The following is a 27,819-nucleotide window of genomic DNA, read 5'->3' as shown; positions in this document are numbered from 1 at the left end:
AAAGGAAATAGTATAAATGAAACCTCCTCCAGGGTACTATAGTGACCCTTCCCTCGTCTGTTGGCTAAAGAAATCTCTCTATGGGGTGAAGCAAGCTCCTCGAGCTTGGTTTGAAAAATTCAAAAATGTTGTGCAAGTCTGGTATAGCCAGAGTGCTTCTAATTATTCTCTTTATTAGGAAAAGAGCCTAGTGTCTTACAATTCTCCTCTTGCATAAAGATGACATGTTGACTAGAGATGATATGGAAGGATTTCAGGACCTCAAGTCTCTTCTCCACAGTTCCTTTCACATGAAGGATTTGGGCCCTCTTAACTATTTCTTGGGACTTGACGTTCAACGAAGTTCTCGGGGATATTTCATTTGCCAACACAAGTATGCCTCTAATCTTGTCAAGTTGGTTGGCCTTACTGATGATAAACGGATTGATACTCCCTTGGAGCTGAATGTTAAATTGTCCAAGTCAAAAGGTTCCTTGCTTATTGATGCCTCCCTCTATCAGCAGCTTGTGGGATCTCTCATCTATCTCACCATGACTCGTTCTGACATCTCAATTGCAATACAGGTTGTAAGTCAATTTGTCTCTGCTCCTCGTCAACCCCATTTGATTGTTGTACATCGGATCATCCGCTATATTCAGGGCACTTTATCGCAGGGTCTATTCTTCTCATCATCCTCTCTTATCCAACTGAGGGCCTATGCTGATGCAGATTGGGTTGGTTGCCCCCGACACACGTCATTCCAATACTGTATGGTGTGCCTTCATGGGTGACTCTCTCATCTCATGGAAATGCAAGAAACAACAATTTGTCTCCAAATCCTCTACAAAAGTAGAATACAGGAGAATGTCTAAGGGTGAGCACTATTCTATTAAAACTGAAAAATTGAACCGGAAATTTCGGTTTCGGTTTTTGGTTAAATCAGTTCAGTTAATTCAGTTTTCAGTTTTGGTTTTTAGAATTTGAAATTCGGTTAACCTAACTTTCTATTATTATATGTAATATATAATATATAATATGTAAGATATAATATATAATATGTAATATATAGTATATAATATATAATATATTTACATATTGTTAGTGGTGTTAGTGAAGGGGTATTTCAGTCTTTGTACTTGTTGAGAATGTTGATGTGTACGGTTATGTTAGTTCGAGTGCCTCTTACTTAAAGAAGGGCACTCAAGTCTTTTCCAATAAGTTAATAATATGATAACAGGTCTGGTCGAATCTAGGGATAACTTTTCTCTAATTTGAACCAACCTTTCTCTCTTTCCTCTCTTTTCTCTCTTCTTCTTTCCTCTCCTACTTCTTGCTGTTTACTTTACTTTACAGTCAACGAACAAGACAGAATTCTAGGGTAGGTCAAACTTCAACATGGTATCAGAGCGAGGTTCACCAAATCAGACTTGCTAGAATTCTGTCTTCTGCGCATTCGAATTAGGGTTTCTCTTGGGTTTCTCAGCTGTGAGTTGGAGACTGGGAAAAGGGCTGAAAAGGAGTGATCGCCCTCTTCCCTAGGAGGTTCCTATGCCTCTGATTGTATCGTTGGTGATTGGTTGTTGTGGTTTCTAAGCCCTAGTTAGGGCTGGTACGTGTGGTGCAGTGGTGTCTCAGCCCTTCATGTGGTTGGCCTTCAAGCGATGAGGTAAAGTTTTTTTTATGCATATTTTTCTGTTATGGAATACATGAGAGGTGTAGTACAGTTCGCATGATGAGTTTTCAGATTGCAGTATGCTAGGATTTATGCTAGGGTTTATTCTTGTTTGTGTGTGATTCGAAGGGCAACAGTGTCTACTTAATGGTGAAACTTCCTGTAGTTGTGGATTAGGGTCAGTGGTGTTACAAGTGTGGTTTTCAGCATTCGATATCGCTAAAATCAGTGTGTAGACTTCGGTGAGTAGGGGTTGTGGTGTTGCAGTTCTCAGCATTTAATACTGCTAAAATCAGTGTGCAGATTTCGATGAGTAGGGTTTGTGGTGTTGCAGTTCTCAGCATTTATTACTGTTGAAATTAGTGTGCAGATTTCGGTGAAGTGTCTGTGTGTAGTGTGTAGTGTGCAGTGTGTAGTTCTCATAATTCAGTGCTCAGAATTCAGTGATAAGGGAGTTCGGCAATGGCAGATAACAGTGATAGTAAACCTAGTGTCATGATATCTACTGACTACCTGAATGTCCAAATGACCTCCATTAAACTGAATGGAGAGAATTATGTCCCTTGGGCCAAGTCTGTAGAGGTTTTTCTGAAGGTGAAGAAGAAAGTGAAGCATATAAGAGAGAAGAAACCCCCCGCTAATTCTCACGAGTATGAAGACTGGGAACAGGAAGATGCACAGACCATTACATGGTTGTGGAACAATATGGAACCCAAAATCAGTGTGAACTTCATGTTTCTTGACACAGCCAAAGAGGTGTGGCATCATGCTAAGAAACTGTATTCAGGTCAGGATAATACCACTAGCGTATATCAACTGTATCAAGAATACTTCAATCTGCAACAGGGAAATCAGAGCCTTGAGGAGTACTATGCCAGTGTGAGGAATATCTGTAATGAGTTAAATGTCTATCATCCTCTCACCTCAGATGTCAAAGTTCAACAGCAACAGCGAGAGCAGTTTGATGTGACACGGTTTCTGGTGGGGCTGAAATCTGAGTATGAACCAATACGAGCCCAGATACTAGGGGGATCTACTATTCCATCTTTAGAGGAGGTGTTTGCTCGTCTTCGAAGGGCTTCCATTGGATCTATGGACTCTAATGTCTCCGATAAATCAGCATTTGTAGTGTCGAGAGGTCGAGGTGGCAGAAGTGGGGCTCGAGGAGCCCCGCCTGGCAGGAGTGGTAGTGGTGGATCTACACATATCCGTGGTGGTGGTCGTATTGGAGGTAGAGATTCAAGGGGAGCTCGTGGTAGAGGACGTGGCTCAGGTCCACGGAAGTGTACTCATTGAGGTTTAGATGGACATACCATTAACTACTGCTATGACTTATATGGTCCTCCCTCGACGTGGGCCAACCATGCCATGACTAGTGACACCAGTTTCAGCTCTAGACAGGAGAACCGGTCAGCTGACCCGATGCCTTCTACTCCCTCAGATGGTCCAGGCAAGGAGATGGTGAGTGTTCCTTGGGATGAGTATGGGAGGTTTGTTCAATCCAAGTCGCAATAGAACACAGCTTCCTTTGCACACTCAGGTATGGCTTGTTTGGCATCCACACCCAACCCCTGGATAATTGACTCTGGAGCCTCCGATCACATGACGGGAACTCCAGGTGTATTTTCATCTCTCACTCATTGCCAACATCACAATCTGTTACCCTTGTAATGGCTCCACATCATCTATCTGTGGTGTTGGTAATGTTGACCTAGACCCTGTATCCCTATCCTCTGTTTTATATGTACCTAAGCTTCCACTTAATCTTATGTCTGTTAGTAATCTGACCAAGTCCCTTAAGTGCTCCATCACATTTTACCCTTCTATGTGTGTTTTTCAGGATCTCAAGACGGGGATGAAGATTGGTGGAGGGCATGAAGCCGGTGGACTGTATTATCTTGATGGTGGTGGACGAACGTCAACGGCCCTTCAGTCATCCATTTCTCCTCTCCAGTGGCATTGTAGATTTGGTCATCCTTCGTTGAAAGTGTTGCAGTCCTTAGTCCCTTCATTGAGTCAACTTTCTGTTTTAGATTGTGAGTCATGTCAATTTGGGAAACACAAGCGTGTTCCCTTTCGTTCTAGGGTCGATAACCGTGTGTCAAGTCTTTTTTCTTTAATTCATTCAAATGTTTGGGGTCCTTATAAAGTGATGTCATATAATGGATACCGATATTTTGTTATTTTTATTGATGATTGTTCAAGAATGACGTGGCTCTATTTAATGAAAGAAAGAAGTGAATTATTTGCCATCTTCTAGAAATTTTATGCTAAGATCCGCAATCAATTTGGCGTTCACATCAAAATTTTCCATTTTGATAATGATCATGAATACTTGTCTTCATCTTTTCAAGAATATTTGGACCAACATGGCATTATACACCAAACTTCATGTACCTACGCTCCGCAACAAAATGGGGTTGCTGAGAGAAAGAACCGCCATGAATGTTCCCAAAACCTTTTGGAGCGATGCAATGCTCACCTCTTGTTTCTTAATTAATCGGATGCCCACGTCTACCCTTGATGGTCGTTCTCCTTTTAGTGTCTTATTCCCCAACATGTATCCGTTTCCGCTTTCTCCTCGGGTATTTGGGTGTGTTTGCTTCGTTCATAATCTGGGTCCCGGGACTGACAAGTTAGATGCACGTTCCCTGAAGTGTATCTTCCTTGGCTATTCCCGAACTCAGAAAGGGTACAAGTGTTATCATCCCAGTTCTCGTCGTTCCTTGGTATGTGGTGATGTTACATTCTTCGAGTCTACTCCGTTCTTCGTGGGGTCCGGTGCTGCTGCTTCCTCCACATCACCACCTCCTCTTCCTCTTCCTGTGGCTGATCCACCTCCTCTGGTTCCATTCATGCCTACGTCCTTGCCTCCGGTGCCACCGTCGATTGACCGTCCACTCATCCGTCACGTGTATACACATCGCCCACGTGTACCAGCTGCAGCTCCTCCAGCTTCATCACCGTCGACAGATCCAGCTCCAGCTCCGACACCAGCCTCCGACCTAGATCTTCCTATTGCCTTCCGGAAAGGTAAACGTACTTGCACCCTTCACCCTATTTCCAATTTTGTTTCACTTACCCACCTATCTGCCTCCCATCGCCAGTTCATATCTTTGTTATCCTCCATGGTTGTTCCTAAGGATGTCCAGGAAGCCCTTACCTCTCCAGAGTGGGGACGTGCTATGGAAGAAGAGCTCTCTGCTCTGCATCATAATCACATTTGGGATCTCGCCGCTCTTCCTCCTAGGAAGCAGCCTGTCGGTTGTAAGTGGGTGTATAGTGTTAAGTACTTGCCAGATGGTCGTGTTGAGCGCCTAAAGGCGCGGCTGGTTGCCAAAGGGTACTCCCAAACCTATGGCATTGACTACACAGAGACATTCTCCCCGGTTGCTAAGATAGTGTCAGTTTGTGTCGTCATCTCCCTTGTAGCTATGTATGATTGGCCTCTCCATCAGCTAGATATCAAAAATGCCTTTTTGCATGGTGATTTGCTCGAGGAGGTCTACATGGAGCAACTACCCGGGTTTGTTGCTTAGGGGGAGGATGGTAAGGTATGCAGAATTAAGAAGGCTATTTATGGACTTAAACAGTCCCCTCAAGCATGGTTTGGTAGGTTCAGTGAGGTGGTCAAGAAGTTTGGTATGAAACAGTGCCAAGTTGATCACTCTATCTTCAGTTTTGACTCTTCGGCAGGCAAAATAATATTGGTGGTGTATGTGGATGATATCGTTGTGACTGGGAATGATAAAATAGGCATTGACAGATTGAAGGCATTCCTACAGGAACACTTTCAGACAAAGGACCTTGGCAAGTTGAAATACTTTTTGGGCATAGAGGTAGCAAGATCTAAGCATGGCATTAATTTGTGTCAGAGGAAATATGTGCTTGATTTACTGGAAGAAACAGGGTTGTTGGGTACTAAACTGGTTGAGACATCTATGGAAACAAATACGAGGCTGAGCAGTGATATAGGTGAAGTATTTGAAGACCCTGGCAAATACTGACGACTTGTAGGCAAAGTAAACTATCTAACCATTACTCGGCCAGATATTTCATTTGCGGTTAGTGTAGTGAGTCAATTCATGCAGAAACCTTTGGTCCCACATTGGAATGCAGTGTTAAGGATTGTGAGGTATCTAAAAGGAGCTCCTGGTCGTGGTTTGCTATACAGGAGTGGTGGAAAACTGGTGGTAGAAGGATACACCGATGCTGATTGGGCAGGTTCTATGTCTGATAGATGATCTACCACAGGCTATTGCACCTTTCTGGGGGGTAACCTGGTAACATGGAAAAGTAAGAAGTAAACAGTTGTGGCAAGAAGCAATGCAGAAGCATAATATAGGGCCATGGCACATACTGCTTGTGAATTAGTGTGGCTGAGGAACCTTCTACAGGAGATAGGATATGACATCAGTACTCCAATGAAGCTCTATTGTGACAATCAGGCAGCGGTTCATATCTCTTCCAATCTAGTGTTTCATGAAAGAACCAAGCACATCAAAGTGAACTGCCATTTTGTGAGAGAGAAGGTGCTGAATGGGGTGATAGAAACTGCATATGTTAGTACGGGAAACCAGTGGGCAGACTTGTTTACAAAAGGTTTGAGTCAAGGGAGAGTGGACTATATATGTAACAAGCTGGGATTATATGATATATACTCACCAGCTTGAGGGGGAGTGTTAGTGGTGTTAGTGAAGGGGTATTTCAGTCTTTGTACTTGTTGAGAATGTTGATGTGTACGGTTATGTTAGTTCGAGCGCCTCTTACTTAAAGAAGGGCACTCAAGTCCTTTCCAATAAGTTAATAATATAATAACAGGTTTGGTCGAATCTAGGGATAACTTTTCTCTAATTCGAACCAGCCTTTCTCTCTTTCCTCTCTTTTCTCTCTTCTTCTTTCCTCTCCTACTTCTTGTTGTTTACTTTATTTTACAGTCAACGAACAAGACAGAATTCTAGGGCAGGTCAAACTTCAACACATATTAATATATAATAAAATGAAATTTGATTTCATAATATATATTTTATAATATATAATATATATAGAGTATATATTATTAAAATTTGATTTAACTGAAAATTTCGGTTTCGATTATTTCGGTTTTTCTATAATTTGGTTTTGGTTCAGTTTTTAACTGAATAAACCGAATGCTTACCCCTGGCAATGTCCTCTGTTTGTAGTGAAGTTGTTTGGCTTCAATCTCTATTTAAGAAATTGGATCATTCCTCTCCTACACCTATCCCTCTGTATGCAAACACTAGTGCTAAGTGCTATAAAGATTGCCTCTAACCTAATCTTTCATGAAAAGACGAAGCATATTGAGGTGGACTGCCGCTTTATCTACGACTTGTTTCTTGCAAGCTCTCTCACTCTCCCTCATGTCACCTCCGATGTGTAAGTTTCTTGCATTCTCATGCCTTTGCACCAGTTTGAGGGGGAGTGTGAAGAGTCACATTGATGTATTATATTGCTGTAGTTCATGTTGTATTGTATCACTTATTTTATTTCTTGTTATTTTCTTCTTTAGCCTACAAGGGCTTTTTTGTAAATACCCTTATTTCATTTATATATATTATGGCTCTTGGGGTGGGATCGATTCATTCAGTTTTCACCCCCAGAATTCTTTCTTCTCTTCTCTGGTATGAACAGCTTGTTTGACAAATATGAATTAAGAGCTCCCAATCCACAAGATGATAAGATTTCTCCAAGTCCAGCTTGATAGCAACTCTCTTTTTCTTAGACCTTTTCTCAGCCTCCATACACTCATTTGTAATTAAAATCTGGCCAATCCTTTCTCTCCTGAATGAAGGCCCCTTGAAATCGTGAGATAAGTCAGGGAAGCACCTTTTTAATCCTAAGTGAGGACACCTTTGCAATTATCTTGTAGATATTTGGTAGTAGACTGAATGGTCTGAAATCTTCCGGATGACAGACCATTATTATGCTTCCTGAAGTACCCCAAGATGGGGTGTAACTCCAATTAATGTCTCTCTCCCCAAAAACTCCTACACCTGAATTTTTACTCCTGAATTAGCACCATATCAGGCCTTTCCTTTTTCAAAACTTCCTAGATTGCTCTTATTTTTGTGGCACTCCCTAAACCCCTAACATTTCAGCTGATAATCTTCATGTTCGGCACTAGACTATAGCCTAACCCTCTACCACACTAGAGCCCCCCCTTCTTCTCCCTCCCTAGATCTGATCATCTGAAATCTTTATCCCCTCCTCATCATTAATGAGCTTCTCAACGCTGTTCAATGTTTTCCTCCTCTTGTCTTACCCCTCTGCCTTTCTTAGTGATTGACCCTAGATCCTTAGAATTTTCAACCTTGAGACCCATTCTGACAGATAGATCCACCAATGAGTCCTTGCCAGAAGAATCATCCTTTTTCTCCTTTGGGATCATGTTGCACATCTTCACTCTTTCCACTATTTCCATTTTTAACTCCCTTTCCTTTTTCCTTTTCTTTCTTCTGTTTTAACAGAGAGCTGACCACCTAACAATTCAACACACCCTCTCCCTCCCTCGAATTCCTCTAGCTGTTCCTTGGTGTGCTCTAGTACATTAATCCCTTCCCCTTCTGTTTTCTCTCCTATGATACCCTTCCCAACTTCAGACACTAACATGGGCAAAGCAGAACCAAGGATGGGATCTGGGGAATCTGTAGAAACACTAGAAGAAGAGTTTGTCCCAAAAACTAAACCAGCAGGGTTACAGGGGTTACCAGAAGGGGATGAAGACAATGTTTCTTTGTTTCCCTGTTCCAGATTGTGGTTGTTCCCCACGACTCTAAGAACAGTTTGGATGTTTTGAGAAGGATCTACATTTGCATTGGATCCAAAACTATAAACTTTCAAACAATGATCTTCACAAACAGCATCCAGCTTTTAAGTTGTAGACAATGATAAAATGGGCTTTCAAAGCCATGAGCCCATGATGACTTCACAGCACTCTCTTAAACTATTACTAACTGTTGGTGTGAAAATTTTAATAAATTCTCATGCAACATAATTCACTCAATCAAGTGATTGAGTTTTTATTATTTTGGGTAAGGCCCATTCAGGGAATCATCCGGATTGTTCCCCTTAACTACATCTCCACAAGAAAGTAGAGAACACCTTTTGATTCTGACTTGGAGAAATGAATGCATAGAACAAAAGAAAAGAACAATAGGGTACTGAAGAAGAACTTTTCATTTGCTTTTCTTTTACATCAAGTGTACAAAAATGAGAAGAAAGAAAAAGAAAACACAATTGAAAAACTATACAGCAATACATCTCTCTTTTCTTTTTAACACAAAGAAAACTTCCTTCTCACCCCTTTCTTCACAATAAGCTGTAGTCAATCAGATGAAATTCTGATTGTAGACGACCTTAAACTTTGGAATTTTGCATACAAAAAGGGAACCGTAGTCAATCAAACTGAATATTTGATTGTAGACGATTTTCATCCCTCTACTCTTCATTTTTAATTGAAGGGACCATAATCAACCAAGTAGAGGCACCTGGTTGTAGATGGTTTATTCCCCTTTACTCTTCATTTTTCCTTTGAAGGGAACCATAATCAGTCTTCAAGAATTAAACTGTAGATGCTTTAATCCCTAACTTTGTCTTGAAAGAGGGACCATAATCAACCAAGTAAAGGCACCTGGTTGTAGATGATTTATTTCCCTCTTTTTCCTTTCTCAAAAGTAGTAACAAAAGAGAGAGAAAGAAGGATACATAGAAAAAGACATAAATAGGAAGTATTCACAGAGAGGACTTTCCTTTTCTCTACCTTCCTTCCTTGCCTTCCCTTGAGCACTTCTCCTTTCTTCTCTCCTTATCTTTGCTTTTCTTAAGAATCTCTTGTGAAAATTTTCTCCAAAGAGTCTCTCTGTCTGTCTTTCTAGCTTCCCCTTAAGGAGCTTAAATAGGGAGTGGGATAGTTATGTAACTACCTCCTCCTCCTAGGTGAAGGACACCTGTCCCTCCCACTTAAAGAGAGGGAACTCCCCACTTAAAGAGAGGGGACTCCCATATGGGATACTTTTTTATAGTTTTAATGATTTGGCTAGCAGACTAGCCAACCCACTTATTTAAGTTCTAATTTATTTAAATATTATTTGGATTAAAAAAATGCCTTCAACACTAACATTATGTCATTATTTGCAAACAAAAACTGAAGTTAGACAACAAAATCCAGCATAGAGTAGTATATATTCAAATTTATAATATTTCAAACGGTTTACAAGTCCAAATCTAACAAAATATTGTAATCCGGTATAGAAGAAGTGTACCTTGTGGGCAGGTGGAAGCTTCTTAAAGGATCTTTCATACCTTTTAACATCCTCTTCTGCAGCATCCGAATAGCTGCATAATTGGCCGATAACCAAAACAAGAAAACAGAAAAGAAAACAGTTATAATATATAGAGTGAAAATTCTAAATTAGGTCAAGTAGTGAGCTTCCCTACAAGAACTTTCTGCCACATTTAGGGACCCTGTGCCCAAATACAAACCTTCCATCAGATAGGGGACCCACAGCATTGACCTCATGTTCAATCCCATAGTCCATATAAACCATATAGCTCACCTTGTATTGGTGGTTTTCACAATTATAGTCTCCGTTGAAAGTTTTAACTTTTCAATATAAAACTTAACCTAGAAAACAGATTTATTTTGCATGCCTAGCAAGGTCTTTGAACTAGAAGAAAAGACCAATTGTTTTAGCAAAGTCTTTGGAATGAGGAAAATATATTGATGGAAATGTCAATTAAATTTCACAGTTTGGGTTAGAATGGATAGTTGTAGAGGGAAAGAATATTTTGTTAGGTGCAAAGTATGTCTCGCACAATCATCATCCAAGCCTTATCCCAACTATATGGGGTCGGCTACATGAATCCTCTTTTGCCGTTCTGTTCAGTTTAATTCCATATCCATTGTTAAATCATTTCCTACTACTTCTACCCATGTCCTTTTCGGTCTACCACTAGACCTTCTAGCCCTTCAACTTGCAATGAATCACCTCTTCTTATGGGTACTGTTGGTGGTCTTCTATGCATGTGACCAAACCATCTTAGTCTACTTTCCCTCATTTTATCTCCTATTGCACAAAAGGACAAAAAAATTGCTTTTGAAGAAAACCCAAAATCTATGATATCTAGGGTTCTAGCTGAAATTTTGAGATGATATTCAAAGGGGTGAAACAAGGTTCAAAATTTTGCAATTCCTTTCTTGAGCTTGGGGATATTCCATTGTGGGAGGAGTTTGGGGATATTAGGGGACTCTGGGGAGGACCTTGGTGTTTAGGGGGAGATTTCAATGTAGTAAGGTTTGTGAGTGAGACAACCAAGAGTAGGCAAAGAACTACATCGAGTATGAGAAAGGTCAATTCATTTATTGAAGCTTTTGAGCTAAGAGATATTCCTCTAGGGCAATCTTGCTATACTTGGTCAAACCTTCAAACATCCCCTATCATATCCAAGCTTGATAGGTTTTTAGTTTCACCCAATTGAGAAGAGCATTGGCCAGGGTTAGTTGGGAGAAATCTACCTAAAATCACCTCAGACCATTGGCCCATCTGTTTGTTTGAGAGAATCAGTGATGGTGGCCCAACTCCATTCAGATTTGAAAATACGTGGCTCACTCACCCGGATTTTAAAAAGAAAGTCAAGGTTTGGTGGAATAGTTTGGTTGCGCCCACGACGTGGGAAGGCCAAAAGTTCCTAAAGAATCTCCAATTGTTGAAAAATGAGATCAAGGAGTGGAATAGGTAGAAGTTTGGGAGATTGGAGGAGAAGAAAGCTGATTTGATTTCTCATATTGAGGCAATAGATGGCAAAGAGGTAGAAGGAACTTTAGGTGAAGATGAGAAGGAATTGAGATTGAATTTGAAGAAAGAGCTAGGGGAGACATTATTGAGAGAGGAAATATGTTGTAAGAAAAAGTCAAGAGAGAGATGGATCAAAGAAGGTAAAGGAAATACAAAATTTTTCCATGCCAATGCAAATGGAAGGAGAAGGAAGTGCATGATTACTTCTTTAGTGGTGGGGGAAGTGAGATCACGGACCAAGGTGAGATTGCTAAAGCATGCTCAGAGCATTTTAGGTCAATTTATAGAAGACCCCTAATTGAGAGGTGGAGGATTGAAGGCATCGATTGGGAGACATTGGGAGAGACTCAAGTCCAATTTATAGAAAAAAGGTTTGAAGAAGGAGAGATTAAGGAAGCAGTCTTTTCTATGAATAGATCAAAATCACTAAGACCCGATGGTTTCACAATGGCATTCTATCAAGATTGTTGGGACATAATTAAAGGAGATCTAATCAAAGTGTTTAATGAATTCTATAGAAGAGGGGTGATAAGTCCAGGAATGAACTCTACTTTTTTAGCACTAATCCCAAAGAAGAACAATGCCAACCAACCAGGGGATTTCGGGCCAATAAGTCTAATCACCAGTATTTACAAGGTGATAGCAAAGGTGCTGTCTCTGAAGATTAAGAAGGTGATCCCCCCCCCCCACTTGTCTCTCAAGCTCAAGGGGCCTTTGTGCATGATAGACAAATTATTGATCAAATCTTAATTGCCAATGAATGTGTGGAGGCTGAAAAGAGATTAAAGAGGAAGGGAATGGCTATCAAACTGGATTTGGAACAAGCCTATGACTTAGTGGATTGGAACTTCTTGATTGATATTATGAGGGGATGTGGCTTTGGAAATTTGTGGTGTAAATGGATCATGGGATGCCTACAAACTAGTCACTTTTCAGTAATAGTTAATGGAACAGTGTATGATTTCTTTCAAGGGGATCAGGCAGGGTGACCCCCTTTCTCCCTTTCTATTTACTTTGACTGTTTAAGCCCTAAGTAAATTGATTTCAAGAGCAAATTGTGTGCAACTATTCAAGGGTTGGCCAGTTGGGAGGGATAATGTTTTAGTCACTCATTTACAGTTCGCAAATGATATTCTTATTTTTTGTGATGGAGAAAGTAGGGAGGGAGTGGAAAATCTGAGGCTGGTTGTGAAACTCTTTGAGATGATGTCTAATTTGAGGATTAATTGGTCAAAGATCTTATTGGCTGGAACCAACATTGAAGAGGATGAAGTGAGATTTCTGACAAACTCCCTAGGTTGTGAGAAAAGTGAGTGACCAATGAAATACTTGGGTTTACCCCTTGGAGACAACCCTAGATCTGCTAGTTTTTGGTCTCCAGTGGTGGAAAGGATCGAGAAATGCTTGGCGGCGTGGAAAAGGAACTATATGGAAAGGATCGAGAAATGCTTGGCGGCGTGGAAAAGGAACTATATCTTACTAGGGGGGAGAATAACCCTAATTAAGTCTACTTTAGCAAATCTTCCAGTGTACTTACTACATGAAAATGTTTAGGATGCCACAAGGGATAGTGAGGAAAATTGAAAAAATAATGAGGGATTTTCTCTGGGAACCAAGGGAAAAAAAAAAGAATGATCATTTGGTTAGATGGGAAAAGGTGAGGAAGTTGAAGGTGGAAGGGGAATCAGAAATAGGTAATGTTATACTGAAGAATCAGACTTCGCTTTGCAAATGGCTTTGGAGGCTTCCAAATGAAAATGAGAAATTGTGGCACAAAGTGGTTGCAAGCATTCGTGGCATGTCGAGCAATGGATGGGATGTTGGATGTCTCCGTAGGGCTACCTTGGCTGCTCCCTAGAAGGCCATCCATGATGTTCTCCCTACATTCCTAAATCATATCAAGTATGACTTGTCCTCTGGTAGCAAAATCAGATTTTGGGAGGATGTGTGGATTGAGGATACTCCTTTGGGTGAGAAAATTCCTTCTCTTTGTGATCTGTCCAAGTTCAAGTGTAAGCTTATTTTAGATTTCCTAAGCCAACCATCTCACCTTCCAGGGTTGAATTGGAACTTTGGATTTAACAGGAACCTTAGAGAGTCTGAACTTCTTGCAGTGTCCGAGCTGTTAGGATTGCTGAATTCAGTACTTCTGGGGGAAGGTGGGTCAGATTCTAGGATTTGAGGTCCTAATTCTGACGGGTCGTTTTCTTGTAAATCCCTTCTACATTCGTTGGTTGCCACACAATCTTCTCTTCCCTTCCCAATCAAAGAAATTTGGTGCCCTCCTACTCCCCTTAAAATCAGTGCTTTTTGTGAAGTATTTCATGGTTGTATTAATACCTATGATGTACACCAAAGGAAAAGACCAAATTGGTGCTTGTCCCCTAACTGGTGTGTCCTGTGTAAGCTAAGTGGTGAGACTGCTTTCCACCTTCTAATATCTTGCCCTTTTGTCAGTTTTATTTGGAATTGGTTTACTTCCCTTTTTGGGTGCAGGTGGTCCTCTCCTGACAGGGTGGAAGGTTTATTCAACCCTAATGGTATCAATGGCATGACAAGGAGGACTAGGATTCTATGGAGTTGTATTAGAGCAGCAATACTTTAGACCGTTTGGGAGGAAAGAAATGATAGAATATTTGAAGGTAAAGAAAAATGCAAGGAAGCTTTAGTTGAAACAATAACATTGAGGGTGGCACATTGGGTAAAAAGCTTGAAGTTGTTTTCAGCTTTTAAGGTCGAAGACTTTTTCAGGGTTTGGGTCTTATTGCTGCCTCATCATGTACGAGACAACAGTTTTTTGAGGCTTGGTCTCCTCCAACAGATGGTTGGAAGAAGCTGAACTTTGATGGGAGTTGTGTGGGTAACCCAAGCCCTTCAAGCATTGGGGGGCCATTAGAGATGAAAATGGACTCATTATTGCTCTATACTCCAGTCCTATGGAGGAGGGTGATGTGGCAAAGGCAGAGTTTCTAGCTGCAGCATATGGGGTTGAGAAGGCTAAAGAGTTAGGTATTAATAGACTGATCATCGAGGGAGACTCAAAAACTGTGATAAAATGGCTGCAAAAAGGGGAAGGGGTGACATGGCAGTTGAAGAATGATTTTCAAAGATTTAAATGGATGTCAAGGACCATGTCAATCCAGGTGGGATGAGTTAGGAGATCTGCCAACAGTTTGGCAGATAGCTTAGCAAAGCAAGGAGTTCAAAGAACAAATGTTTTGGGCACATTTGTAATTCTGTCCTGGGTCAAAGCTGACTTCTTTCACAACTTCTTGTTGTATCCTAAAGTTTTCAAATTAATGAAATTCTTTCAAAGTTATTGATCAAAAAAATATATATATCAGTCCACCATCAGCACAACACAACCAACTCCTTCCAACCCAACCTCAAGGTCTACCATCAAGTTAGCTTACCCAGGTATCCTCATAGATGATGTTGTTCATTCTGGACATAAAATCATAGCCCTCCCTAACATGATGATATGAGATCCAAGGACCATCAGATTGTGCAGTAACCACCTAATGACACTGAGAATCATCATCAACCTAAATATGATCAGAATCCAAAGAGAACAAATCTCAAATTTATGAGAGTCCCAAAACCAACCTCACTGGAAAGAACGGTGATGGTTTCATCCCATGGCCTTTAAAAACTCCTCCATGCATGTATTATGTGGCATATAACATATTGAATGGGGAGCCAGGGCAGGGTTGTATTTTGTAACAGATCTGTAGCTATGTCTTTGTGCTCCATGTCTTTTGGAGCTTGTTTTGTACTCTTTTGGCCTGCTCCTGCTGCCACGGGGAGGCAGAGAGCCAATTAATCATGCATGCAATTGTGCAAATTGTTATATATTCATAGTTTAACAAGGCACTTGACCATGACAAAGATCTTGTTAGCAAACTCATTGCTTAGACCTTTCTAAACATTGTTGTGGGAAGTGGTCTGCATGAGTTCTGTCATTCAGTCTTCAGAGAATCTAGAATTGAATCCTATCGAGAAAGACAAGAATATGATTATGACCTTCTGTGTTCCTAAATACACCACCCCCCCAACTCCAGACAGCCCAGGATTTCCTTAACTGCTGTCATCAAAATTTAATTTTATAAAGCCTTCCTCGGGGGCCCTCCACACAGCATAGGGCTTCTCCTTCAGAGTAGAGCTTTTTGCTACCATTTCCTAACTTCAACATTAAAGGAGAATTTCGAAAATAAGTCCAAGCTTGTATTTATTATTATGCTCTCCTTTCTATTTTACATTTTCATTGTCCATTATCTGCTTTACATACTTTCCATAAATTACTTCCAGGCTTTGGTGACCCTGGATTACTAGAACTTTCAAGATTTGTTCCTACCACTCAGTTTGGAAAGAGTACAAATACAAATATGCATAGTACAAATACATACAAAATAATACAACAAACAAGGTTTTGCACTCTACATATTTGTATTTGTACACCTTCCAAACTGAGCTCAATAGAGTTCTCTTAGTTACATAAGACAAGCAGAGATTATTTATTTATTCTTTTACATAACATGATAAAAGAAGGCTAATTATTTCAACAGAAAAACCATCTTACTAATAACAAAAATGACAAACAACGGTAATGGAATTACTTAACAAGAGAAAGGAATGCCATTTCGAAAATCAACGAAGAAGAAAAAGAAACAACACAGGCCTAATTCAATATAAAGTAAGACAAACAAATAAGGATAAAATCTAAAGTAACCTTGCTTAATTAAAGCAATAAATAATTATAATTAATTAACCAGATGAATGGGAACTTGAAAAAAAAAATCTCAAAAACTTTGCTCTCTCCTAAGGTAAATAAATAAATAAATAGACTTAACCATAGAAATGGGGAAAAATGATATTTACACAACAATAGCCAAAAGAAAACAAGGTAACCAAGTTCATCATATAAATAAAAAGGAAATATGGGAATGTAAACGAAAGAATAGTACTGTCAACCTCATAACCAAAATAAAACAGACTGAGAATAAAATCAAAATTCAATCACCCAAGTTCACCTATCAATGCTAAAGCAGTAATGGAGAAACAAGAAAAGCCCAACTGAAAATTCCAGTCAGAAGCAAAAGAATAAGAAACCCTATTCAGAAAACGAGAATATGGAAGGAGCGGTTAAGCTTACTTGAGATAGGCGCTGATGATTCGCCTCAACGACTTCACTTCGAGTGCCTCTTCAAGCTTGCTGTTACGTCTTTCTTCGTTCCACATTTTCATTTTGGACATCCACCTAGAACAGATGAAGCTTGCTGCAACTTGAGTATCGAGATTTTTATTTGCACGTTGATTTCACCTCTTGCGCCGATGGGAGGGGTGCGATTTATTCTTCCTCTCAGAACTTGATAGAAACACCAGACACATGTGGGACTAGGGAGCTAATGTGGGTCCTGTATGAATGTTTTAGGAGGTGTTTGGACTGCGGTGTTGTGGTCCTATAAGCGCCATGTAGGCATACTATCATTCCATTTAGATTAATAAACTATCAATTCATTGTTGGATTCATTTATCAAATATTCTATATCAGCCCATCTAAAAAAACAGTTTGGCCCATATAGCGGTCACTAACCAAATGGGCTATTTTTGCTTTAATCAGAACAAAATAGGTTTTTAAAATGTGGGCTGAATTGGTTCGTGTAATGGCCCATCAATCCGTTGACTTATTTTTGTAAATGATCACTTAATCAGTGATCTTAACCAGTGATGTAAGGAGTTGTTGTTAGTCCCCAAAAAACCCTAAGTTTGACTGATATAGGCCAGACCAAAACTATGTCAAATCGGCATGGGGTTTGATTTCCACAACATGCACTAAATTCAAAGCTTATCATCTGAATATTTTCAACCATGATTCACAATCAAATCAGCAAATATGATCAACAATAAAACTACTTGAGTTGAGAGTGTGATGGTTTGAATTTAATCCGAACTAAAACCGTATAACTACGTTGATCTCTTCTCTGCACATCGAACTTATTCTCTTCATGCATTGTGATCTGCCGTTGTTTCTCCAATATAAATCAGTTGAGAAAATCCTAATTTTCTATTAGAAAAATCCTAGTACAATATGTCTAAGAAAAATAAAGAAAAAAATAATTACAAATTGTATATGAATATTGAAATCACATGGTGTGCATCAACCTTGCAACCCATTAAAGAATTCAATCTCTACCCCACTCCAAACCAGAAATTCAACATTTTATCACAAAATTAGTCTAAATAATGGCAAAAAAAAATATAAAGAATGAATATCCAGATCATTAGCCCAAACTAAGAACTGAATTCTCAGTTTGCATATACAAATCTGATCAAGTTTTGTGTAAGAACTGAACCTATTACTTTGATACCACTGCCGGAAGAGTTGGAAACTTGATTAATCATGGTTGAACCTCTTACAGTTGCTGGCTGAATTTTAAAAAAAAAAATCCAACCCAAGTCAAGAATCAGTTTCTCGGTATTTTGAAATCTGAATTTCTGAATCAACCTTGCACTGAACCAAACCAAATTTAAACCAAAAATTTAGAACTGAACATACCCGATAACAAGTCCACAGAATGTAGCTCTTAGAGCGGTAGTTCACACCCAATATCAAATCCAAATCAACTTCCAACTAAAAATGGCATAGTTGTACGTGTGAAGCTAATTCAACAACACAATTTCTACAAAACAGAGGCCCAACCTTTTTGAAATTGATGTAGCTATGTGAACCTTAACTTCTTTGATGTTTTTTTCCCAAAAACACAACAGAGGACTGATCAGAATCAACCCTTACTCTGGCTGGTTCAAACTAGGGTTTTAGGATGTAAAGGGAGGAGAAAAGGAGCAAAAAAATGAGGAGAATAGGATAGTTTGCCCCCTCCATCTTACTCCCTTATATAGAACACTTTCATAATCCTATTAAGAGTTAATCCAAATCAAATATAGATCAAGACTTATCCATATTAGTTGCATTTGGCATTCCTTATTTTAAGGACTTGTCTCATTTTTGTAATTAAAATGCTCTTATGAACATCGAGTTTTTAATTGTAGAAAGGAAATAAGTCCTTAAAATAAGGAATACCAAATGTAGCCTAAGCACATTAAACTAATGGGTGCTCCATTCTCATATCCTACCCATATTCGATGCATGTGACTACTTAAACTAATCATATTAATAATGGGCCTAAGACCCATATTCTTTAATGATTCACATATTTAGACATTGCTTGGCCACTTAGGCATGAATATTCTATGGCATTGGACCCATAAAGTCTTACATAAGTCCACATGGGTTCGACCCTACGCTTGGAAAGGGGCAAGTCGAATTCACTTCCCAAGGGTAGTGAACCCTTGACCCAACAGCTTGGTCTCGGTTGGGCCCAACACTAAAATACAAGAAATCATTGGATTTAGTTACCCTATGAAAATCTAAGGATAATGAACTTACATAAGATGAATCCCATCAAGTTATCAGCCTTCTAATGGTCTTTTGCCCTTAACCTCTCATCCCATAATAATCAAAACATTACTCACAAGGAAGGACCTCTTCCCTGACTACAAAATGCATTGTCACACTTTCTACTCAAATGGATCCCAAGATTAAAACCTTTTGCAAATCCTTTTCAAAAAAATAATAAAATATATGTATAAATACATTTTGAAAATCTAATTTCAAGTATAGCTAAAATCCATTGCTAGTGGTTTAGGTTTCCATTGAAGAGAAAATAAAGCGCTTATATTCATTTTGTATAACAAGGGGTCGATCCTATAAATATGATCACCACTCAGGTAATTTTCTAAATTGTCCTAACATGTCTAAGTATTTGACTCTTTATGAATCTCATTGATTGGCATATCAAAAGTAGCTCAATCCAATACCTAGTATAGTATCATAATCAAGTTTGGAATTGAGTGCAACTTTTCAATTTTGCTCATCTATTTCTAAGGTCCAAGGTATAATTGGAAATTGATATAGGTTCATTTTTTTTTCCAAATCCCTACTGGTTGTGCTTAGGGTTTAACCCTAATAGCTAAGACAAGTTGCTCTACCAATTTGGCAACATATCATTGTCAGCCTTGTAAAGATAAATCCCACAAGTCTATCCAATGGCTGAGAACAATTTAAATTTAAATTAACGCAATCTCATAAATGTCAAGTTTAAGGAGTAATTCACAGAAACAACCCAATTTGAACATAAAACATTTATGTACTTATATTATTTATATCAAAATGTTTATGTACATCAATTTGCATCACTACTTGGATTTAATCTCTATTAGCCTCTCTAATATCCATGATGCCAGGTTTAAAGCTTATTCCACTTAAGTAGATGAGAGATTGATAGCTCTAGAAGGCTATATGGAATATATGTTCACATTGTTGATAATTTCATGGATCAATACTATTCTAGACTTCCTCTTAGGATGGTCTTTGCATTTCTTGATTCTTCTGTCCATCATCCATGAACTTTAATATGATTTTAAACTTATCTTTGTTTGATCTATGTTCTTTAAGGATAATATGTGTTTTGGTGATCTATGCACTCTAGCTCTTAATTGATACTCTTGATATAATGCTTAGATCTATGAGACTTGGTGCTTTTGATGCCTATATTATGTTATCGATTTGATTTTTCCTGGCTTTCTTTCCTTTTTGCTAATGCCAAAAGGAGGAGAAATGTGTAATTGATGTTAAAAATGATAATATATGAGATGATATTATCAAGTCAAAAGGGGGGAAAATATGTGAACTGATAATGTTACCATGCTTAAACACGGTATCTATCTAGCATATTCTATTTTGGCGTGTAGGATAATCTTGACAAATGATGGAAGTGTTTGAGAATGCTTACTTATGGGAAATGCATAATTAAGCAACTTCTGTCTTTTCCAATACAAGCAAGGTAAGATAACTTCCTTAAGAAGTAAATGTATAAAGGAGGAGATTTAAGAATCAAACTCCCTTAAACCTAAGTCGAGTAAAGATGCATATGATCCATAAAGTAGGTAGAAATCTAAAAAAGATCTTAATGGGATATGCACAATTAAGCAACTTTTGTCTTTTCCAATACAAACAAGGTAAGATATCCTCCTTAAGAAGTATGTGTACAAAGGGGGAGATTTAAGAATCAAACTCCCACCTAAATCTAAGTCAAGTAAAGATGCATAAGCTCCATAAAATAGGCAAAGATCTAAAAAAGATCTTAAAATCAAATGATGCATTACCTACATGAAACTAGGAGAAATAACAAGATAGTATTGTCTATATTTTCATTGTGTTAATTATTTTTTCCATTATTATATTTGTGTGCTTACATATGTTTGGTAGCGTAACGACAAGGGAGTTAAGTGTGTACTCTCTCTATATAAGCTTATTATTGTAATCATTTTACCATCAATAGTTTATCTCATTAGAAGGGAGGGGATTATTGACTGATGTGAATAAAAGTTACCATATTTTTATTCCTAAATATTCACTCTTTTACACTTAATTAACACTTAAATGGATTCATTACTCTTATATTTCGATTTAGGGCAAGCAAAAAGGCGTCAGGAGAAAAACAAGGTTAATCGGATGATTTTGCACAGTTTCAGCACTATTCAGTAATCTAGGCATAACTCTCACGTCCGGACTCCGATTGGGATGATTTAAGATGCACCGGAGGGAGAACTCCACAACTTTCATATTTTTGGTTTTGACAGATTCGGTCTACATCGAGGTCAAAATTGGGCTCAAAGTCGAAGCAAATTCGTAGAGAAGCCCACCTCACAGTTGAAGCCCAATTCACAGAAAAGCCTTGTAGCAGCCCAATTTATTAAAGAAGCCCAACTCGAATTCAAAAATAAAGAGTCTTATCAAATTTAAATTTCAAATGTAATCCTAGAAAGATAAAGAAGGTTGAGATTACTAGACAAGAAATAGGATATGATTATATCAAAACTAATTAGAACTTTCTATTTTTGGGAATGAACTCCTAAAAAGAGTTGGAAACAGCCCCTCCTCCTAAAGCTATATAAAGGGGGGGGGGGACTAGCTTTGGGCATCAATCAATCAATCCATCTTGGAAGCAAAGCAAGAAGGAGAAAAAGAGGAAAGCGGCGGCAAGGAGAAGACAAGCTCATAGATCTCAACTTCAAGGGCAACATCATGAGTTCTTTCTTACCCCTTGTTTGTTTTATTTCCTTTATCATGAATTAATTTATTTGTAGCTAGGGCTGTGGAAAGCCTGACCACGGCAATGGATTGATTTTTATTTTGATTTATCCAAGATTGTTATTTTCCTATTGTCTATGCATAATGCGATTAGGAGCTTGATCACCTCTTAATTGATTTGGTTTATATGAATGAATCGAGAGAGGAATTCATATAGTGGACTAAATAATTCACAGTGTGAATTGAATGGTATATACATGATTCATCTAATGACACGAGTTTTTCATAGAACTTACTACATCTCTATCACGAGAACTCTAGTTGAGAGATCGAAGGGTTACTTGATAGAGGTAGATTTGATATATCCTGAGAGGGAATATTAAATAAATTTGGAAAAATTTCAGCTTATAAAAATAATAACTTATCTTGGTTAATCTAATAAATTGGTATCCATTGGAAGGGTTAGGTGGACCAATAGTCCTAGCGCTTCCAACTAGATCGTTGCAAATTTTGTCATTAATTGCCTTTGTTTTTATTCTTTCTTTTTCTATCTTTTCAGTAATTCCTATTGTTAGAATTCGGTTGTTCAAATAATTGAGGGAAAATATAGTTATAATACTTATTTTGTTAAATCCTCGTGGGAATGATATCTTTATACTACTTGATAACTAGTGCACTTGCTAGGGTTATATAATTATAGCTATTATTGACCCTATGTGTTGTGATGATAACAAACTCATTGAGAGTACTAAAAATTTGAACTTACGTATACAGTTGTGTTAAGTGATTTTCATCAATTGACTTAAAATGTTGGTAAATTATTTAGAATAACTACAATAGTTTGAAATACAAAGTGCATAACTATTTGATTATTACTATATTGAGCTAGCCAATGAAGGAGAGACGAGGATAACCAAGGTAGAGTGTAGTTGCCGAGCCTTGTGAGTGAACTTTCGATCGTGCCGGAGAGAAAGAAAAGGACTAAGTGCGTACGGGTGACCAGTGATGATAGGAAAAGCTACCACACAATTGTTGTAGACTACGAGGATGACGAGCTGCTAGCAACCAAAAAGGCCACCCCTTAGGTATGACTTTATATTTGATCACAAGTTATAATCCATCTTCTGGTAATTACATTGTATTTATCTGAATGAAATATGACTTATGATTGGCTTTGCTGTCAAAAGAAAAATATATTTACCATGTGCATATCTGAGATCGTACTCAAGTTGCATATGTTGCACTCATACTTCTCTAAGATCATGCACCCTAAGTGGGATGCTTGTGATTTCTTCTTAATAAAAACATGTATGCGAACAATGTTTCAACCAGAACTATTTCATTGGGTTAACTCTACAAAAGGACATCGCGATGGTCTCATTGCAAAAGGACATCTTACAACTTGAAAAAATACCACAAGCATCAAAGGTACAACACTAAAAAATATTAATTCATAATTAATAAAAAAATTAGATATACTAAAACTCACTTGCGATAACAGGAACAAAAAGAAGAAATCGTGGAATACTATGATGAGGTTTAAACACCTCCTAAGAATATGCAAGATTCCATCAATGCGATGGAAGAGCCATTAGAAGAAATTAACATGGCCACAGAAGGAAAAAGCCATTGTACATATCAGCCAAGTTAGGACCCAAAGGCAAAGAATGGTTAATTGTACTGTTGAAAGGTAAAAACCTTTCTTCATTACAAAATGCCAAGATTTGTTTAGGATTAGACTGATCTGTGTCTTCTTTCATAGAGTTCCAAGATTCTTCGCTTGGTCATATGACCAGATGTTGGGCCTAGATTTAACACCTGTCAGACACTCCTTGTGCATAGATCCAAAGGTCAAAATAGTAAATCAATCTCAGAGAATCTTCAAGCCGAAGGTAGCCTTGAAAATCAAGGAAGAGGTCGAATGACTTCTAAAAGTAGGGTTATCAAACCTATAGCTCACCCACAGTGGCTAGCCAATATAGTCCTAGTAAAAAAGAAGAATGGGCAACTCAGGTTAGTATCTACACTCTAGTCACCTAGTTAGCTTCTTAAAACAATACTGTGAACTAAGTCCTTTCACCCCTGTCGTAGGTGCTGTGTTGACTTAAAAAACTTGAACAGAGCCTGCCCCAAGTATGAATTCCCCTTGCCGAACATGGATATTTTGATAGATTCGACAGCAAGGAACCAACTACTCTCCTTCCTAAATACCTACATAACCAGATCTTTATGAACCCTGTAGATGCACCCCACACGGCATTTAGGATACCGATTGGAAACTTTTACTATAAGATGATGCCTTTTGGCCTGAAGAATGTGGGAGCTACATATCAAAGAGCAATGATGAGTGTCTTCCACGATATGATGCATAAGGAGATCGAGTGCTATGTGGATGACATAGTAGTCAAGGCAAAGAAGAAGGAGGATCACTCTGAGGTATTGAGAAAAGTGTCAATAGGTGTAGAACCTTCAACCTAAGACTCAACCCTCTGAAGTGCACGTTCAAGGTATGGTCCAAAAAGTTTTTGGGTACACAGTAAACCATACAAGAATCCATTCGGACGAAGACAAAGTGAAGGCAGTCCTAGTCTTACCACCTCCAAGCAATGAGTCCCAACTGAAAACCTTCCTAGGAAAAGTATCATATCTCAAAAGGTTTATCCCTAGCCTCGCACATGTTAGATAGTGTATGCCCTTAGCTCCAATCAGGTTGATGTACTTTTGACATTTATTATAAATGAACAATAATACATAATTGATTTATGTTATATCTGGTGTGTTTCTATGATGAAGGTGTTGAATTCCCAATCTATTACGCTAGTAGAATTCTGAAGCCGGTTGAGAGAAATTATTCCCACATGGAACAACAATGTCTGGCACTGGTATTCGTTGCACAAAAGTTTAGACATTACATCTTAGGCCAGAAGGTGAAGTTGATCTTATAGCGTGACCCTATCAGATTCTTCATGAGTAGACCTCCTCTTTCTAGAAGGTTGTTTAAATGAATGATGCAGCTCAGTGATTGACTAGGGACTTGGAGGTGATTTATGAGCACTAGAACAGGGCCAAGAATAGATACATTGACACGCTAACCACCTTCGGATAAAAAATCCAACCAAACAAGAACCTAATCAACATTACCATTCAAATGCATTGTGAACCCTCGACTGATAGGTTGGGGCACTAGGTAGAAAAGAAGGATGAAATCACAGCAGATGATTGGAGGCATAGTGTAATATAGAAGTTGAACAATCCTACGGTGGCAATGCAAGATAGCAAAGTAATTTTAAGTTTTCAGCTGGTGAACAAAGTGCTATACCATAGGTTGGCAGATGGGGTTCGAACGAGGTGCTTAGGACCTGAAGAAGCAAAAGTGGTCCTAGAAGAAACTCACAAGGCTTATTGCCAAGATGTAACAGGCACACTGTATAGGAGACTATTGAGGTTGAGGTATTATTGGCCTACGATGGAGTCAGACGCAACCAAGATATAGAAAGGCTGTGATAAATGTATCCTGGAGGTGGACAGAAATGAGTGCCTCACAGTGGGTGGAGAAGACTGGAGAAGCATGTACATAGACTACATAGAAAATATGACCATACTAGCTGACCCAGTTCTGAAAAGAAAACTTCTAGCAAAGGCAAAAAGATTTTACCTTCACGTTGGAGTGACCTACAGAAAATCCCATACTAGAAAACCTCTATGATGCCTAGTTGATGAGGAGATAGTGGAGGCCCTAGATGCAGCCCATGGTTCCAAACTCACCCCACACCAAGAAAAAATGGCCCTACATAACCACATTCTGTACTTAGGATTCTACTAGCCTACAATGGCAGAGGATACCCAAAAGCATGTGCGAAAGTGTCACAAGTTCCAAGTGCATGCTGAGAAGAAACACCGACCTACCAATGACCTTCACCCCATCATTACACCAGGGCCTTTCCATACATGGGGGGTAGATCTAATAGGCAAGATACATCCACCTTCTTGGGGGTATTGTTTCATCATAGTGGCCACAGATTATTTCACAAAGTGGGCAGTGGCCATACCCTTATGAAGAATTTGTGCAAAAAACATTGCAAACTTTCTTAGGTAGCACATAGTCCACTGGTTTGGGGTCCCAATGAGGATTTTGATAGATAACGGCTTATCCATAAAGAAAACATTGTTCAGGATGCTGAGCAAGATGGTGGTAGATAACCAAAAAGACTAGTCGGAAAAGTTGTTTGAGACTCTCTAGGCTTATCACATGATGATTAGAAAAATCACACAACCAACACCTTATTCCTTGGTGTATGGATGGGAAGCAGTATTACTAATTGAAATACAGACGGTCTCTGCCCGCGTAGCCTTTGTGATGGGAAAATGGTTTCGAACGGAGGATACAGATCAGATGCTCAATGACAGATTAGAGTTCATCGATGAAGAAAGGGAGAAGTCACTACAGAAACAGATTAAATACAAACGAACCATGGCTTCTAACTTTAACAAATTGGTAAATCCTAGGAAATTTAAAGAAGGAGACAAAGTCCTCAAAATAGCACTCCATGTTAGATAAGGAAAATCTACCAGAAAGTTCACACCTAATTGGGTTGGACCATATGTAATCCAAGAAGCTCACTCTTCGGGGCACTATGTACTAAAAACTGTAGACATAGGAGAGGAAGACAAAACTTTGAATGGTCATTGGTTGAAAACGTATTATGAATAGTGTCATGTATATTTGTGTTGAAAATAAGCATGATGTGATCATTTTACGCATTCTTGAAAGAGTATTTGTCATATGTTTTGTATATGAAATATGTGTTGTATTTAAAACATAGTGCATTTTGATTCTTCCTGAAACAAGAATGCGATTAATTTTGAATGCATATTACTGACTTTGGACTTTTGCGATGATCTTATGATACATCGGGATATATTCCAAGTTTAACATATAATTATGAGAAAAAAAATATGATACCTTATGATGCATTTTGAATTCTGCAATGAAGATATGATATATATTCTGAACTGTGCGATGTACGTATGATCTATTATGAGTAAATATATCATTGACTCCAATTTGTGTGATGAATCCTGATTATGCTTACTATATATGTATACACACATACCTTGACCGGTTCTAGGATGCCATGACCAGTTCAGCGATGCCATGGTCAATTACACAATGCCACATGTTCCATGCGAAGGCCTTGGCAATCCCAGCCGCACTCATACATATCCTAGCCGGTTCCGCGGTACCATGGCCGGTTCCACAATGCTGCATGCTCCATGCGAAGGCCTTGGCAACCCCAGGCGCACTCACACATACCCTAGCTGGTTCCGTGATGTCGTGGCCGGTTTCATGATGCCGCATGCTCCACGCGAAGGCCCTAGCAACCCCAGGCGCACTCATACTTACCTTGGCCGGTTCCAAGTTGCCACAATTGGTTCCATGATGCTATATGCTCCATGCGAAGGCCCTGGAAACCCTAAGCACACACCTATGTACTCTAGCAACCCAAGAAACAATGGCAAATCAAGAAAAGTACATTTAAGCTTGCGATGGGTCAACCTAGAAATTACGGGAAAAGCGCATCGGGCACAAGTATGATGACGAACGCTGAGCATTTTGCCTTTGCGAGTAAGTACAATAATTACTCTAAAAGCGGGGAAAATCTAATTGCATCGAACATGACAAGGCATCTTGAAGCAAGACTTATGTGCAACAAAATACCCTGGGAAATCCAAGAAAGACTTGATCTATTCCTTACACATGTGGAAAGTAATATGTGGTTAAACCTTTTCTATTCTCATTGTTATGCGCAATTGTGCTCTCATTGAGAGTGTGATAGAACACAGTGGTTAACTATTGCATGTGAGATAATATTTTGGTTGCCTCAAATGCAACAGTATCCGACTTGTGCTGATGCATAAAGACCTAATTTTCTAAACCATGATGGAACCCAATTGCCTTAGTGGTGATGAGACTTTGTTTTGTAAGAATACAATGTTAGTCAGGTCCCGTATACACGACAAGGCTTCGTTTCCTTAAAATGCAAGGAGACTCCACCTTTTTCTTTAACCAATGCAATGGCTCTTCCATACATGGTGATGCTAGACGCTTACATAATGACACTTAATCCCTTTGATATAACAAACTATACCTCTCACACATTTATACAAGGGTACTTGCCCTTCTTATATGATTGAATTGT

The 27,819-nt window shown here is 38.9% G+C and overlaps 1 protein-coding gene across 4 annotated transcripts in view; it reads right to left on the bottom strand.

Annotated features, from left to right (window-relative positions):
- LOC148852684 (uncharacterized) overlaps positions 1 to 16,895 on the bottom strand; it is a 76,665-nt gene extending 59,770 nt beyond the window's left edge. For 3 of the 4 annotated variants that reach the window (XM_088945171.1, XM_088945172.1, XM_088945173.1), the window contains exons 1-2: positions 16,619 to 16,847; positions 9,934 to 10,006 (exon numbers count right to left, since the gene is read on the bottom strand). In XM_088945171.1, coding sequence (XP_088801297.1) covers positions 9,934 to 10,006; positions 16,619 to 16,719 — 174 coding nt within the window. In that variant the 5' untranslated portion in view covers positions 16,720 to 16,847. Of the gene's footprint in view, positions 1 to 9,933; positions 10,007 to 16,618 lie in introns of all 4 variants that reach the window. The other variant, XM_088945174.1, reaches the window with a different exon arrangement.
- Between the last annotated feature and the right edge of the window lie 10,924 nt (positions 16,896 to 27,819).

This window comes from Nelumbo lutea, chromosome 5, assembly GCF_056320005.1.
Source record: "Nelumbo lutea isolate HS-2025 chromosome 5, American lotus-T2T, whole genome shotgun sequence".
Classification (NCBI taxonomy): Eukaryota; Viridiplantae; Streptophyta; class Magnoliopsida; order Proteales; family Nelumbonaceae; genus Nelumbo; species Nelumbo lutea.
This window is presented reverse-complemented; position numbering and strand designations above follow the sequence as displayed.